The sequence below is a fragment of the Camelus bactrianus genome, chromosome 1 (genome assembly GCF_048773025.1).
Source record: "Camelus bactrianus isolate YW-2024 breed Bactrian camel chromosome 1, ASM4877302v1, whole genome shotgun sequence".
NCBI classification, from domain to species: domain Eukaryota; kingdom Metazoa; phylum Chordata; class Mammalia; order Artiodactyla; family Camelidae; genus Camelus; species Camelus bactrianus.
The window spans coordinates 120,748,687-120,765,405 of record NC_133539.1 but is presented as its reverse complement, the minus strand read 5'-3'; the positions used below and the strand labels follow the sequence as shown (position 1 = coordinate 120,765,405).

Here is a 16,719-nt window from a genome sequence, read left to right as displayed (position 1 = left end):
GTCCAGCTGCAACCCCCTTCCCATAAGAATTATGACTCAAGATAAACAAAAGTGACAGGAATGAAAACATTCGCCCACCATCCACCCCAGAGAGAAAAGCAATCAGCAGCAGATTTCGAAGTGGTGGGAAGCTTCCAGGTTTGTAACAGAAAAGGGAGCCGAGCATTTTCAGCGTCCTCTTGGACAAAACTCAGCATCGAATCCAGGACATTGTACATAACTCTCTTTTTATGAACTCCGCTCCGAGGGCCCGAAAGAGGGGTTTCTAACACATTACAAATAGCGTCCCTAACTTCACTAGTCCACAGAGGGGAAAGCGATCTTTGGCTGTTCCTAAAAAGAAGGGCAAATCTGACATCCCTGTTTGGGGCTTGATCTCATGCAGGATGCTGTAAAATTACTCTAAGGTCTCGGGGTTGCCACTGGCTTGGCCCCAGTCCCCAGTGTTTTGGTTCATTCCAGAAGAATTTATCTGTGATTTTTCTCTCCTGTCCTCAGTGTATGAAGAGGAAAAGAGTATGTTTACCTGTTTCTTAATATTCTCATGGGAGTTCAGAGATGCTAAGACACCGGAGGAGGGCTTTTATGTCAAGGACATTCAAAAGCCTCTGTCAGGTGGCAAGGGAAAGGCAGACCGTGGGAGTGGGTCTCAGCCAGGGATGATATGCCCACCAGCCCATCCTCCACTGCCCCGACTGATGGGTGGCAATGTCGGCAGGCGTTTTTGGATGTCACAACTGCAGGGAGGGAGTGCTACCGACATTCAGTGAGTAGAGACCAGGGAGGCTGCAAAACACCCTATCATGCACAGGACAGTCCCCCACAACAAAGAATCATCTGGCCCCCCAAGGACAACAGCGTCCACATATCAGCCGTGGCCCAGCTGACTCTGCAGCGACACGCGTTCTGTGTGCCTCTGCGGCATCGTCAGGCCACAAGGAAGGGAGACGAACGTCCACGGGGACACTTACCCTGCTTCCTTGGGAACTGGGGCTGCCTGGTGTCCCCTTCTGGCCGGTTCTACCCTAGAAATACAACCATTCCCCCAAGATGGTAAAGCAAAAGATGCTGAGCGAATGACAAAGCTGTCAGCAATGCAAACTCAGGCACAGTTAAGGCAGCAGAACAAACGCGTCCTGCCAGAATCTTTCTGCGCATTGACACTCCTGGGTATAAATCCATCACAGAAGGAAATGAGACAGCAACAGGCACTGCCATGACCAGTTTCCTCACATAATGGTATCACCAGAAACTTCGCAATTTTGCCCACAGAAGTGTCACCAGCTACACACATGCCTTATTTTAAGAAAATAAGGCTCTCTTAAACGTGAACTTAGGGGGAGATTATTCAATTATGAAAGTGGTTACATATTTTGTTAAAAAATTAATATTAGACTTTAGGACAGCCTCAGCACAGTAACAGAATTAACCAACTCATTTATGTAAAATTGATCCAATTACCTGCCTTCCTTGTTCTCCTTTGGACCCCTTTTGTCCTTTGATATTATTGTTCTGTCCTGGATTACCCTAGAGGGAGATTTAAAAAGTACTTTAGAATCAAGAAATAGTAGCTTTTTTTTTTTTTTTCAAAATGGTATAATAGTCAAAGAAATAAGCTAATTTGGGGTAAATAATGAAGGGTAGGAGAAATTTTTCCATATTGGAAACTCACAGATTTGTTTTTAAAAATGAAAGCAATATTTCCCCCAGTTTGAAGGAGGCTGAGGGATCAGTGAAGAACTAGAGGAACGCTTGCTGAAGAGACGGCGATTGTCCCTTCTCTGTACTGGAAGCTTCACTGATGCACTAGTCCAAACATGCTTGTGCCACGCCCTCAAAGGTGTAATAAGATACCCCTGTGAGCGAGTCTAAGGGGAATGTGCAAGATTAGCAGCCCAATAAGCAAAATTTAGGGAAATTTCACCCTCAAAGGAACTTGGAAGTCTCAAGACACAAGGATGAAGAAGATGGAACTTAAGTTCCCTCCCTGAATTCTTAATATAACCAGCCCAGATCAGATGCAGATTTTTCCCAAACCAATAAGCCTTGGTCGACACCTACCACCCCCCTCCCCAGACAAGCCTCTTCCTACAGGTTAGCAGGAGACACAAGAGAAAGGAGAGAGGTGTGGAGCAATTAGACATTTCAAAGCCACCGGGGCCCCAGGAACTTACAGGATCCCCTGGGAAGCCCTTCTCCCCATATCCTCCAGGGGGGCCTCTGGAACCTGGGCTCCCCTGAAAAAAATACAATGAGCTTCTGAGCTGGCTTGTAGGAGGGTGTTAAAATGTCAGGCGTGGTGGTGTTTGGAGGGAGAAAATCTATCGGACAAGTGATCCACGTTCCTCTGTCCCCAACCAGCTTCCCTTAGACTTCTCAAGCAGTCCCAAGCCCTGTTTTAAATCTCGGGTCAGGATTACTGGTAACGAGGCTGGGAAGTGGGAAGAGTTCTCCTGGTCTAGCAGAGCACTGCCTAGCAGAATTTTCTGCAGAGATGGAAGTGTCCTAAATCTGCACTGTCCAGTATGGTGGCCACTAGCACTGCCGAGCACGTGAAGTGCAGCAAATACCATGGAAGTGAATTTTTCAGTTTGAATGTAAAGAGTCCCATATTGCTAGTGGGTATCGGATTGGACATCCCAGCCAGTTTAGCAACTTCCGACACCTGTAATGAAACTGCCCACTGGACACCTCCACTGGCACGTCCCATTGTCACCGCGCACTCAATGGTTCCCATCTAAACTCGCCCAAGCCAGGATCCTTGCAGACATTTTGACTGACTTTGCATTTGCTGCTCCTCTGGTCACCTAGCCTTGGAGAGCTTACACTGTGGAGCCAGAACTGGGGTGAGACCAGCCAGGTACCTAGGGTGCAAAATTTAGGCAGACACTCACTCTCTGCATAACACTGAGAATGAGTGGGTTTTGCACACCGGGTACTCATGCCAGTCTGGACCCTGTTCCGTCCCTCACGGGTCTTGTGTCTGTTCGCACTGCCATTGCTTTACTTGACAGCTTTCCGCCTTGGTTATTACAGACCCACCTCTCATCTTTGCTCTCCATCTACGGCACCTCCAACACAGCCTTCACGCTACTGCCACATCATGTTCCTAAAATGCTAATTTGATAATGATCGCCCTGCTTAAAATCTTCCAAAGGCTCCCCACCATCCAATGAATGAAACCCACACTCCCCCTCATTGGCTCCTGAGCCCCCAAGCCTCCGTGCCTTCGCTTATGCTGTTCCCCTGTCTGAACGCCCTTTCTCCGTGTCTTGCTAATTCCTTCAGCTCCAGGACCATTTCCTCCAGGAAGATTTCCTACCCTTCCTCCCCACCCTGTGGGGTTAGGTGCCCTCCTCAGGCCGCCCCTAACATGGCCTCAGCCACACTCTGTGTCATCATTAGGTACTGACACATCTGTCTCCCCAGCTACACTGGAGGAGCCGTGGAGACAAGGACAGTGTGGTTCACCTCTGAGTCTTTAGCACATAACCCAATGCCTGGCACATGCCAGGCATTCAAAAGTATTTGGTAAATAAGTAAATCAGAACATAAAATTTGAGCCACTCGGAACCAAGCAGGCACATATGAATAAGTGTTGAAATGAACGGAAAATTTAAAAAAAAAAGTTTCACTGTGATTTGCGACACCAAAACCACCAAAATAATTTTGTCTCTTTATCTTGCTTTCTATTTTTTTTTCTAAGGCAATAAAGAGAACACAGAAGCTGCTGACAGTGCATTCATTTTCAGACTTTTGAAAAAACATGTCCGGAGACGATCTTTGCAAGCCTTGAATCTTTCCAGCTGGAAGTTCTTGAAAATTACAGTTACCCGCTTGCCCTGAACAGAGATGCAGCTTGTATTCAGTGGTAACAGACCTTCACTCTGTGGTCAAGTCAACTGTCAGCTTCACCACTCTTAACCTCTGACACCCAACAGTGGAGACTATTTCTGACACCAAATTCTCCTTCTTTGATGTATTGAAAAGTGTTACCTGGGATCCTTGGTCCCCTTTTTCTCCCTTATTGCCGGGAAATCCACGCACGCCCTGAAAGGAGGCAAAGCAAACAAACTTCCCATTAAAGAAATACATCAGCCTCCTGACAATTTCATGGTACTTGAAGAAGCATGGTTTACCTCTTCCCCGCTGAGTCCATCAACCCCGTCGTCCCCATGTTCTCCCTGCGAGACAGCACGGACAGCAGTCAGGTCAGAGGGCTCCCTGACCCCACCAGGAAATGAAACTTGACTGAGAAGAAACTACAGTACCTTATATCCAGAAAATCCTCTGGCTCCCTGTAAAAGAGCAGATATCTCTCAGCGGCACGCCAAAGACAGAACGTGAACTCGTAGCCTGTTGGAGCAGGAAGGGGGCCCCCTCCGTAAAGAGAGGGACTGTGTATTTCTTTGGTTGCTTTTGGCTGTACAACCACTAAGAGGCTGTGGGTGGAATTCAGTTAAGGCTCCAAACTTCTTGAGATTACTAAGCAGTAAAACTTAATCTGCAGAGGAGGAAACTAACATGTAATTGGAGGAAGGGAACGCGGAAGGGGAGATGGAAGAGAACACGGGAGAGGGCAGGGATGGAGTGGGGAGGGAATTTAAAATAGAATATTTACCTTTTGACCCTGCTCCCCTGGACATCCTGCGATCCCTGTATTTCCTTGGGGTCCAGTGTCTCCTCGTGTTCCCTAAGAAAAGGTACACAAACAGGTATCCAAAATGACTCCGTTGCCAGAAGCTGCCAGCAGTTTACTTTTAGAGAGTGAAGCCAGAGCAGCTGGGCACTGAGCTCCGAGCAAATCAAACTGTCCTGCAAACTCATTCATTTATCCCTGTTTTCAAACATCTTCCCAGATCTAGGATCACACAGAGATGCAGGGTGAGCTCAGTTGTGTCCCTGCCCTCATCAGAAAGCACAGCCAAAGGGTCAGAAGTCACTTTGCAGCCACATTCTAGGCACTCATGGATACAAATGGGTCCTAACACTGGCCTGGGAAAGTCAGCATCACTGATGGCAGAGAAGCAGGCTGGTGCCAGGGGACTGGAGCTGAGCAGAGGCAGCTGGTAGGAAGTGATGCTGCCCCATGCTGGTGATCATGGGAAGGACAGACAACGAGGATGAGGATCCCCAAAGGCAGACCATTCACACAGGGACGAGCGCCCAAGGTCAAAGGCCTGTGCAGCTCCCATCGGTCCAGCTTCTCCCAGGAAACATTTAAATACAAGTAAATGCCGCAGTGAAATGAGTCTCAAGAGAAGAACCTCAACTGGCTCTTCCCATGTTGTGACCCTGGTGCCTGGCTCAGATCTCGGCGTACAGAAGATGCTGAGGGTTTGCTGTACAGATAAATATTCGTTTAGCAATGGACTTAGTTCTTTCCTTCCTGGGGGGTTGAGGGGAGAGGTGATTTTCCTTCCCCCCTGCTTTGCTTTCTTTATTCTGAGAATCATGCTCAGTAGAAGCAGACCTCGCCCGTGGCTACAGGATGCTGAGAGGTACCGGCATGTTCCCACCGGCTGGACTCCCAGGCAGCTGAGGGCTCACAGCCAGGCAGTGGGTGGCACTTCCCCGCACTTGCGGCCTCCCTGGCTGGCTTGGTGGGCTCCACGACCCCTTTGCAGGCTCAGGGTGGGTGACTTAGACACTCTCCTCAGCGGTCATTTTGCCAATTTTGTTCATAGAGGAATTTATAAGTGTTTATGGACAAGGAAACTGAGGGTCAAGAAGGTACCTGTTGTGTTAAGGGTCCACGTCTAGGTCCACCCTTGACCACCTGACTCCGGACCTGTGCTTTTAATCATGACTTGCTGTTCGGACAAACAGCAGTTTTGGATGCTGAGGGATGGAGGTACAGGCTGGATGCTTCCTGAACTTTACCCACCCCAAATGGAGCCGCCCAAGTGGTTCCAGGTCCTCCAAATCCGTTTCTATAATCTGATTGGTGAACCAAGAGAGAGCCCCAGTTTTAGGGTCAAAGACTGAGACGCATAAACCTCGTGTGGCACGTGACCATGACACCACGTTTGTGGTGGGGGGTGCTTTGTCGGCTTCTCTTTCCAATACTTAGCACTGGGCTTCAGGTCCAGGGACAGCCCCTCAAAGACAATCCTGCCACACCCTGCACTGGGGCAGAGAGGAGGGTGCAGCTCCTTGCTACGCACAAAGACGTGCCAGGCAGACTGCAGGTGAGCCTGCTCCCTCCTTCCCCTCAAAAGTAGGTTTAGCCAATGTCTCATGATTCAGACAAAGAAAAGGAAAACAAAAGAAGAAATGCAACCCATTTTCTCTCCCAAATTACAAAAAATATATAAGCAAAACACCACCTCCTCCTTTCGGAAAATAAAGCTTTTTTACAAGAAAGGAAAACTGGTAGGTGTGGTGGAGAGTGGCTCACAAAAACTTACAGGGTCTCCATCCTCTCCCCTGTGTCCTCTGCTGCCTTTCAGACCCGGAAAGCCCTGGGAGGAAAGAGAGAAAAGTAAATCTGAGTCATTTTCCATCAATTCCTACTTGTAAAACGATTAGGCACTCCGGGCTAGTCCCTCCCTCCAACCCGGTTGTGGGTTTTTGCAGGTGTGGCTGTGAGTCTGGGAAGAGTCAGGCGACCTCTGGGGCTGCCTTTGGTCCTTGCTGTCAGCCCTCTGCCAAGGTGGCCCTCCCAGTGCCTACAGGAGGTTAATCTTGGAACCACCTTGTAGATTGGGATTCGGGGCCAGCCCTGTGCCTGGGGGTTCGCCCGGAGGGCATCGGCAGGCAAGTGGATGACATTTCCCAAAAGAGATCATTTTATCGTCTTCTGCTTTTTTGAGAGCTCAGAAAAGAATAACCCTTCTCCCAACGACGAGGTTCTGTATATTTAAATTGCAGTCGTCTCCCCCTCTGTGGTTTCACTGCCTCATGGTTGATCTGGGGCAAGGACTTCACCGGAGGCTTGCTCTCCCCACCCTCCAACACAGGCTCTCGCTGCCCGCTCTGCACCCCGAGGGGCTGCGCTCCTGGGATAGAATTCCATCACTGAGCCATGTAATGAGACAGGGAACTGTGCTAAACAAAGCATCGTAACCCAGTACAGTCCAAGATCAACTATCCATTCACAAGGACGTACCATGCAGGACTCTGGTGCAAGGATGGTGTTTGAGCTCTTCAAATAAAACAAACCTGCCTCCTTTTAGTTGTGATAGCTAAGACCCGTTTGAAAGAAGCCCACAAAAGTAAATAAAATATAAAGGGACAGCTTAATTATTATTACGTGGACACCTGTGTAGCCACCGCCCCAGCCAGGAGGTAGGACATCACTGGTACCACAAACCACTCCCGTTTCCCCCACCCCACTGGGAACACACCCTCGCTTTGATGATACTACTTCCTGGCCTTTTTATTTAAAAAAACAAAAAAAAAACAAAAAAAACTTCACTACTTAATTACACATCCCTAGATGCTATAGGTTAGTTCTGCCTGTTTTCAAACTTTTTACAAATGGAATCATACAGTATGTATTCTTCTGTGTTTTGCTTTTTTAGGGGACTATTATAGGATTTGTAAAATGTATTTCTGTTGTCATGTGTGGCCATAGTTCATTCATTTTCATTACATTAGGGCATTCCATTGAATTAAAATACCATGATAGATTTATCTGCGCTATGGTTGTGTAAATGATCTTTCACAATTTGTTCTCTTAAAGGGCTATCAATCTGCAATGCTATGTTCTTTTTGCAGTTTGATCACGTTCCACTGCTGATGAAGTGTAAATTGTCCCCCTATTTCTGACACGTCTTGTCACCTTTCAGGCTGTCTACAGTGGAGCAAATTTACCAAGGATACACTGGAGAAAACGGAGTCATTCTTAACAGTAGCAGCAAAAGTGAACCCTATACCACAGAAGTCATGAGAATTGCCCAAAATAATTCATCTGCATCAAGTAAAAGCTGCAGATTCAACTACTGAGCCTCAGCTCCGCCAAAACCAAAGCAAAGCCCATTAGGTACAACGTTGTCACAGCTGAGTGGTACCTTCAAGGCTCGTTGTCCGCGGGGCCCCCGAGGTCCTGGAACCCCCGGACACTTGCAAAATGCACAGCAGCAAGTCCTCTCTGCAATGTTTCCCTGGGAAAAAAGCAAACTCCAGTGAGCAGCAGCAGCAGCAGCAGCAGCGAGGAACTGCATTACATAAGAATCCAATTCACACAAACGGTAATTCACCACCTACAAGCCCATCCTTTTCCATGGGGGGAGGGGAGGCAGCCAATTCAGTGACTTAACACTGAAGAGAGGGGACCAGGTTAGCAACTGCACTGGTGACATAACTTCTCCAAGGACAGGACCTCTATTTATAGAAGGGGCGCTCGCCACACAGATGGCCACAGGCCAGGTGTGCACCAGACTGACTGGTTCCTGGTTGACAGGCTCTGACTTCTCGGGATTTCTGTAGCATAATCCATTGGGGGCTTTTTGTTTGATTCGGGGTTGGTTGGGTTTTTGAGTTCCCCGTGCATTCATTTGGCGAGATGACAAAGGATGAAAGTGCTTGGGGGAACCAATGGTGGCGATGCTCTGGTCTTTCACACTTTTTCATGCGCTAAGGACCATGTACTGCCTTGAGGGCAGACCAAGTAGTCTCGGGAAATACTTATCAAGATTCCAATTTTGGAGGGGGAGGGTAGAACTCAGTGGGAGAGCCCGGGCTTAGCACGCACAAGGTCCTGGGTTCAATCCCCAGTACCTTCATTAATAAACAAACAAACAAACAAACCTAATTACCTCCGAAAGAAAGAAAGCAAGCATTAAAAAAAAAATTGACACAACATTGTAAACTGACATGCCTCAATAATAAAAAAAAAAGCATGAAGATTCCAATCTTGCCTCTGTGGCTCTGTGAATTATGGAGGTTTTTGTTCAACAACTCACCAGATACTGCGACAACTTTTTGCCCAGTTCTCTCGTGCCAATGGTCAGGGGAGTCCTGTAATCAAATCCTTTTCCAAACTCAAAGCTGGAAAACTCATCATGGGCAGTCGTGTTTAGGGAGACCACCAGCAGAGCATCAAGTCCTAGGCAGTGAAAACAACAGATATGGGGCGGGGGGGGGGAGTGTAGAGCTCAGGGGTGGAGCACATGCTTAGCATGCATGAGGTCCTGGGTTCAATCCCCAGCACCTCCATTATAAACAAACAAACCTAATTACTCCCCCAACAACAACAAAAAAGAGTATGTTCTTCATTTAAAAAAAAAAAAACTTTGTTTTTTAAGGAAAAACAGTACAAAAAAAAAAAAAAACAGATAAAAACCTAAGGAACTGTGCATGGAAAAGAAGGAAAGCCTATCATATTTCCACCCGGTGAGCATTATTCAAAGAATCAAAAAGGGGAAAAAAATAAAAGAAAGAAGTGTTCTTGACATGCGGAGAACCCAGCAACAGCTCTGCCTGCATTTTCAGCAGACGTCTGGCCCTGGTTCCTGCCTGTAATGTGAAATCTCCCCAGGAAAAGTATTCAAGACAAACTACCAATCTTACAAGAAAAACACTAGCAGAAAACTGTGCTTGCCACCTCACCACCAAGTTGAATGCGATTCTTGGGCATTTGAAAGCAATTTTTTAAAAAAGGTATCGTTCATCTTCAGAGTTCTTCTGAATTTTTCTGAATGGAAATTGACGTGAGCTCTCCAGCCGTCTCCACTGCCAGATACCCGGGGAGCCAGGCTCTGGGGGCTGCAGGCGAGGAAAGGCCAGGGTGATTCCCGTCTCCGCTGAACTCTTGGCCGTGCCCCGGAATTCAGTCATTCACTGATTCACTCCCTCCCTCACTCACCTATTAATTCATTGACTTGTCCACTTACTGTTTCCCTCTTTCCATGAAACAAGACCTTGCCTACAGGAGCTTGTTATGTAGTAATCTCTGTACCAGCGATACAAGGTGAAGAAGACGGCCGTCTCCTTCTCTCTGGAGATGTGTGGTCTCACAGGAGAGCAGGCAAGAGGCAGAGAGGTGCTGGGGAGGGCAGCTCAGGGGGCTACGGAAGTCTGCGGGAGATGCTCCTAACTCAGTTTTGGAAGCTCAGGGAAGGTTTCTGCGAAGAAGTGATGTCTAAGCGGGTCATAAAGGATGAATGGAAGTTGGCAAGAGAAAGAACCAGAGACGGCAGGTGGGGAGAAGAACTTGCAGGGGAGCTGAGAGTGGGGAGGGTTCTGCACACAGGGAAAGAGTACGGCCAAGGTCTGGGAGGACGAGGCTGGGAGGACACTGGAGGGAGAGTGGAGAAGGCTCTGATGCTGGGCCACTGAGTGTGAGCAGGGAGGGAAGGCTGGGCTGGGGGGCGGGGCCAGATCCCACAGAGCCCCGCGGGTCAGAAGGGATTCAAGGTTCCAAGCACGGTGGGCAGGTGTCGAGGGGCTTTGAGAAGGGAGGGTGGCACAGCCCAGCCACCAAGCAGGACATGGGTGGAAACTGGACCCCGAGGCCAGCGAGCCTACACCAAGGAAGCTTCCCGTAACGCGCCCCATCTGCCCGCCAGCCGCGCCTCCTGTCTCTGCACACTACTCCCAACCTCTGCATTCAGCTTCCAGCTCAGTCTGAAACTATGACCCGGATGGGGGTGCGGAGTGACGAGTGCTTTTAAAAGTCCACGTGGCTAACTTTCACACAGAAAATCAGACACAGTGGGAAGTGTCTCAGGTCAGATTCTCTACAAGCAGAATCTGAGAGAGGAATCTGGGTGCCTGTGACTTATGGAGGGAGAGACAGAAACAGGAAAGGGAAGGGAAGTTGGGAGCAAGGATGCGTCTCATTAAAGTCTTCACCTTGGTCTGATTCACGAGGGACCCTGGCGTGTAAATTGTACCAGAGTGGACCCACTAAAGGCACGGGGGGCTTTTGTATCCCTCTGCACTGATTGTTCCCGGTCCCCTGCCTCCTAGGTGGGACATGGTGTAACCCACCCCTCTCCAAGTGTCAGGTCACACTGGCATCAGTCAAGGGCACGCGTCTGTAGACGGTCACAGATGTAAGCACGTGGCTGTAGCATCTGCGGCATTTGGGGGATGAGGTGCAGCTGGTCCAGGGCGTTGGGTACCAGTAGCGTTTGCTCCCAGTTCCAGAGCACCTGGGAAGGTAGGGAGCTGTCCAGCACCTTTCAAGCTTCGTCACTGCCATTTTCCATTTCAAACATACCTGCTTCTCTGAGCCTGTCCGATTGATCTTCAAGCACTGCTTTGCTCTCACCCCCAAGACCATCTGAAAAGATGAGTAGCACCTAGAGAAAGAGCAAACCATAGGAGGAGATGGCATGAGAACACAATATACCACTGGGAGGAGGAACACGTTGGGGTGGGAGCTAGAAGGTGACACGGGTACCTGTCCTCGGGATGAAGGTGAATCCTTAAACACGTCCCACATGGACTGCAGGAACTGCGCGTTCAGGTGAGTTGGCCCAGAGACGGTTTCTTGCAGGAGGTTTTCCCATATTGTTTTCTGGTAGATTTGGAACTTGGTAGGGAAACTCTTCTCACTGTTCACCTTAAAGGCCACACTCACCTGCACCTCTGCACCTGCCCCACAGCTCACCCCCCCGATGGAGGAGATGTCCTCTAAAAGGCCTGGGAGGTAGGATTCCAGCCGGGGGTGGCCGTGGAACAGCGGCTGCCCCAGCAGGTGTGTGGAAATGTCGAAGCCGACCACGACGTCCAGAAAGCAGTCTGGAGACCACGGGAAACAAGGTCGAGTTAATGAGCAGATGGAAGCAAGGTAGGATAGACATGGCAAGAGGGAGGAAGCGGTCATGGCCCGGGACTGGAGGGTCCCTGGCACCCAAAGCATCCAAGAAGGAAGATACTGGCTTCTCGATCAAGATGAAACATGGTGTTTCCTCAGTGCCCTTGCAAATGCTATTAAGTTTCAGTAGCTATTTGAAGTCTGATCACAGTCTAGTCTCATTCTCAGTGGCTGGCTTCCTGTGTGTGTGAGTATGTGTGTGTGTGCACGTGTGCATGTATGTGTATGTGTGCGTATGCACACGCACGCGAATGCACGTGTATTTTATTCTTTTAATGATGGCATATTCTGATTCATAGAATTATAACATAGTAAGTATTTGAATTGTCCTTAGGGTCTATTTAACCCAGAGGTCACTAACTCAGATGGCTGTGAAGCCCAGGAGGGTAACGGAAACGAGTCTCATGGGCAGGGAGTGAGAGATGAAAACAGAGCAGCAACCCGTCTGTTCACTGTTAACTCCAGCCGAGCGTCGCCGGCGGGAAAGGGGGCCCAGTGTGGTCACACTGCCCGATTTTTCAAAGAGAAGCCTAAAATCTACATTTCTTTCTTTGTCTGTTTTGTTTTCCAACTTCATACAATTGCGTTTTTCTTACTGAAGTGTAGCCAGTTTACAATGTTGTGCCAATTTCTGGTGTGCAGCACAATGCTTCAGTCATACATGAATGTAAATATATTTGTTTTCATACTCTTTTTCATTATAGATTACTATGAGATATTGAATATAGTTCCCCATGCTATACAGCAGAAACTTGTTGTTTATCTATTTTATGTACAGTGGTTAATATCTGCAAATCTCGAACTCCCAATTTATCCCTTTGCACCCCCAATCCCTGCTGGTGAAATCTACATTTCAGTGGAAAATCTCCAATATGCAAAAGCAGTCAACTAATTCCACAGGCTGTCCACACCAGACAGGACCAACACAACTCGACTGCAAGTCGCCACCTGGTCACCCCTGAGCCCGTCCAGACCGTCGAGGGGGCAGTGACTCGTGGAGGTTGCTGCCGCTGTACCAGAGTTGGAAGCCTGGCTTCCTGATTCCAGCCCCCGCCAGGGCTCTTTCCACCACTGTAATCTGCTCCCAGGTGAGCTCCCCAACAGAGGGCTCAGAAAAGCCACTATGTTGTGTGAAAGAAGTGGCTTCAACTGTAACAAGTCAAGAACCAGACGCACCCTGGGGCATTTCCTCATGTTGTGCAAATTCCACAAAGTGTTATCATTCACTGCTGCTTCCTGGGGCTCTGTCCTCCCAGCCCCCAGCCCCAAATGCACAGAACGTGAGTCCCACACGGGGGCCCTCAGCTGGAGCGGAAGGGTGACATCCCCATCAGATGGGCCAGGGCTCAGCATTCATTTCCTCTCTCCCTGTCCCCTTGCCTCACTTCCACTACCCTCCTCACCTTTGCAGCCACTGGCATTTGGGGCCCTCTGGAAATTAAATAATCCCTAAGGATAAGTCAGATCTTCACTATGTTACGATTAGGTGAATGCCATCATTAAGAGACAGACATGCACTCCCACGGACGGACACACACATGCACGTGCACTGAGTCCCTGACAAGCTGGTTTCACAAAGTTAAAATAGTCAAACTTCCAATCAGCAAATGCTCCTTTTACTTACTTCCTATGGGATGCAAGACCTTGTTCTCCGACTTCTGGAAGTGGAGAGGGGAGAAATAGGAGAGGAGTTCCGGGTACTAAGACCTGCATAGACACTGGGTTGCAGAGAGGGGCAGGGCGGACCAGAGGCCATCACCCAGGCCTCCTCCGGCCTCTGCGCCCTTGCCTCTAGGTCTGGGGGAGGCTGGCTGAGCCCAGCCTGCCTGGAAACAGTGGAGATGTCTATTCGCACTGCACACCATTGTACACTGCGCTCTGCTAGACTCGAGACTCCTCGGGAAGCAGACAACTGGGAACTACAGCTGAATAAAAACAAGGAAAGAGCCAGGGGACACTTACTGGTTTTCCCGCAACTCTGGCAGATTTCACGGACCATTCTTTTCTTCACGTCCACCTTCTTCAGCTTATCAAAGTCTTGAAAAGTGATGATTTTTTGAGAATTGCCCGTTATCGGCAGAAGCTGTTCCTTATGAACATCTCTGATGCCCAAAACCAGAATGCAAATTCCGTCTTCTCTCAGGGTCTTCGCTGCAGCTGCCACATCGTAGGTGGGGTCCCCAGATGTGATGACAACCAAAATTTGGGGGACACCAGCGTTTCTTCTGCTCCCAGCAGATGGCTCAAACATAACACCCACTTGTTTAAGGGCCAAGTCCATCCTCGGATGCCCGCCACTCTTGGTGATGGTCTGAATCCGAGCCTTCCGCTGGGCTGGAGTCAGAGAATTTTGCAACTCAATAATTTCTTGGTAGCGGACCCCAAACTGAGCCATCCCAATTTGCATTCTTTGAGACTGACTGTCAAAATCATCCATTAAGTCCGACAAGAAAGTCATCATGGTAACAAATTCTGTATTGGACACCCTAGTCGAGCCATCGCAAAAGAAGATCACGTCGGCTTTTGGAACTTGACAGACTGCAATCGAAGAACAAGAAATCAGTTACTGTCCTTAGGGATTACTGTAAATTTTCCCTTTGTTCTAATAGTTAAACTGCTTTGCTAAATCCTCACATTCGTGGCAAATAAGTGGACAGAGGAGAGAACCACCAGCGGCCCTCGAAGAGCGGGGAAGACAGCAGGGAGGAGAAAAAGGGTCAATTTTGTTTCAAATCTTAATTATTTACACAATTCATTTGAAAGGATGCTGAAAGCTACTCTGGGAAGGAAAGTAAGAAATTTGGCTCCTGAATATGTCCACTAGAAGGTCACGGCGAAGGTGAGGAATCCCTTCTACACACCCCCCCGGGAGGTTCACCCGAGTCACGGCAATGGTACCACTGCCCTGCGATAGTAATCCTGCTCCTATTGTGCCACCACTTTACATCTGTGCTGAGAATGATCATTTAAAAAACGTTTCCAGCATACAACAATGGTTAATATTCATGGCCACCTTAGGAGGAATTATTCTGATTTTAGGCACAGAAATAGAATCGGGAGGAGGAGGGTACAGCTCAGGAGTCGTCTCACAGTCCCCAGTACCTCTATCAAAAAAATAATAAACAAACAAACAAAATAAAATAAAAATATCTGGGGGGAGGATATAGCTCAGCGGTAGAGTGCGTGCTTAGCATGCACAAGGTCCTGGGTTCAACTCCTGGTACCTCCTTTAAATAAATAAATAGATAGATAGATACATAGATAGATAGATAGATCAATGAATAGACCTAATTCCCACCCCCTGCAAGAGGAATAGAATCCAGAGGGTAAGGAACTTGCCTCAGAATACATAACTACTATGCGGTTGAGTTGGTACCTGGGTCCCCTTTACCCTTACATCCAGGATTTTTTCTACTACAAGTTGTTTTAATAATACCATAGCCCAGATATTAAAACTTCACGGGGCAAGTGCTCACAGCTAGTAAACCGGGCACAGGGTCATCTCCCTGAAGGCCAGTGGGAAACGGCCCGTAACCTGGTGATGACCTCCCACACCCAGCTCTAATCAAGTGCAAAGGCTGGGATGCTGCAGCCGGAAGTGATCACGGAAGGTAACTGAGACGTCGGGACATGCGTCGCTGACTTCTGCCTCTTCTGCTTCCCCCTTTTCTTTCACAGCCGTCGTCCCTAATAAACATCTTGCATCCCAGACTCCATCTTAGCATCTACCTCCAAAAGGGCAGGTCCAGGGGATGAGAAGAAGACAGTCCTGCACTCCGAGGAAAAGACGGAAGTCCCAACAACATCCTAAGGTTTGATGGGGACCCGAGGACCAACAAGAGGCCAAGCCTGCCCAAGGAGCGCCTAGTCTTGTGACAGGCGCACGTGAGGAAACAGCAAACATGTGTCAAGTGCAACCACCTGGAGAAGCAGGAGGTGCAGGAGTTGGGGGACACGGTGGGGACCCTGCCGGGTGCTGGGTCAGGAAACGGGCAAACAAAGGCTGAAATGTGACAGAGAAGCTAGACGTAGCCAGGGGAAGCGGTGGGCTGGTGTGTTCGTGGTGGGTGGAACAGTGCTGGGAGATGCGGGGATTTCAGAATGGCTGGAGAGGCTGTGGGGGGTGGGGCAATAGATGAGGTTGGAAACGTCAGCGGGGGCTACATGGAGCTCGAGAGTTTAGACACTGTGACCCGTGAGCAGATCAGTGACATAGTCCAGCGTGTGTCAGGAAGATTGCTTCATGTTAAAGAGGGACTGGAAGGCACAGGACAGATGGCAAGGGGGGCACAGGCGTAAGAACTGAGGTGGTCCCACTGCCTCGGGACAAGTCACGTTTCCCTGAACATGCAACCATCACGCAGCATCTGAAACCAAGGAGCTGGATTTATTGCTGACTTAAGTAAGGTCCAGCTGCGGAGGTCAGACATATTCTCAGCCAGCACAGCAAATGCTAGGCTGACACAGGCGTTGGGGGAGGTTTTGTTTGGGGCTGGACTGTCTCACAGGGATGAGAGTGGGTTAACGCCAGTCCGAGAAACACGATTTGTGTTGGATACAAAAGTAGGCTGCAAACTGGGGGAGAGGAAGGGAGGGAGGAGGAGAGGAAAAAGAGCAGGAAGTCGGCAGAAGGAGGGGAAGAGGGAAGACAGGAAGCTAGCTGATTGGCTGGTGCGTTGCCCAGGTCGGGAGGACTGGGCCAATAGCCGGCAAGGATTCCAGCCTTCTGAGGAGGGACAGCCGCCCTCCTGGGTGACCTGTCAGTCTCCCCTGCTTCAAGGTCAGGGGCAGATCTCACCGTCTCCTCACTCGGGTGTGATGCCTCCAGCCCATCCTAACCCAGCTGTATCCCATGGAGTGGGCTTTGGCCCCTTCCCTCCCCGTCTCTATGACTCCACATTCAGCTCCCATTCCTCCTTTCTGCACTTGTGGCCCTTATTCAGAAAAAC

The 16,719-nt window shown here is 49.1% G+C and overlaps 1 protein-coding gene across 1 annotated transcript in view; it reads right to left on the bottom strand.

Annotated features, from left to right (window-relative positions):
- Positions 1-16,719, bottom strand: part of COL6A5 (collagen type VI alpha 5 chain) — a 117,120-nt gene that overhangs the window by 62,162 nt on the left and 38,239 nt on the right. The window contains 13 exon segments of the mRNA XM_010961237.3: positions 972-1,025; positions 1,462-1,527; positions 2,175-2,237; positions 3,997-4,050; positions 4,140-4,184; positions 4,272-4,298; positions 4,622-4,693; positions 6,411-6,464; positions 8,016-8,108; positions 8,910-9,052; positions 11,171-11,252; positions 11,354-11,694; positions 13,733-14,308. Of these exon segments, the coding sequence (XP_010959539.2) occupies positions 972-1,025; positions 1,462-1,527; positions 2,175-2,237; positions 3,997-4,050; positions 4,140-4,184; positions 4,272-4,298; positions 4,622-4,693; positions 6,411-6,464; positions 8,016-8,108; positions 8,910-9,052; positions 11,171-11,252; positions 11,354-11,694; positions 13,733-14,308 (1,670 nt within the window).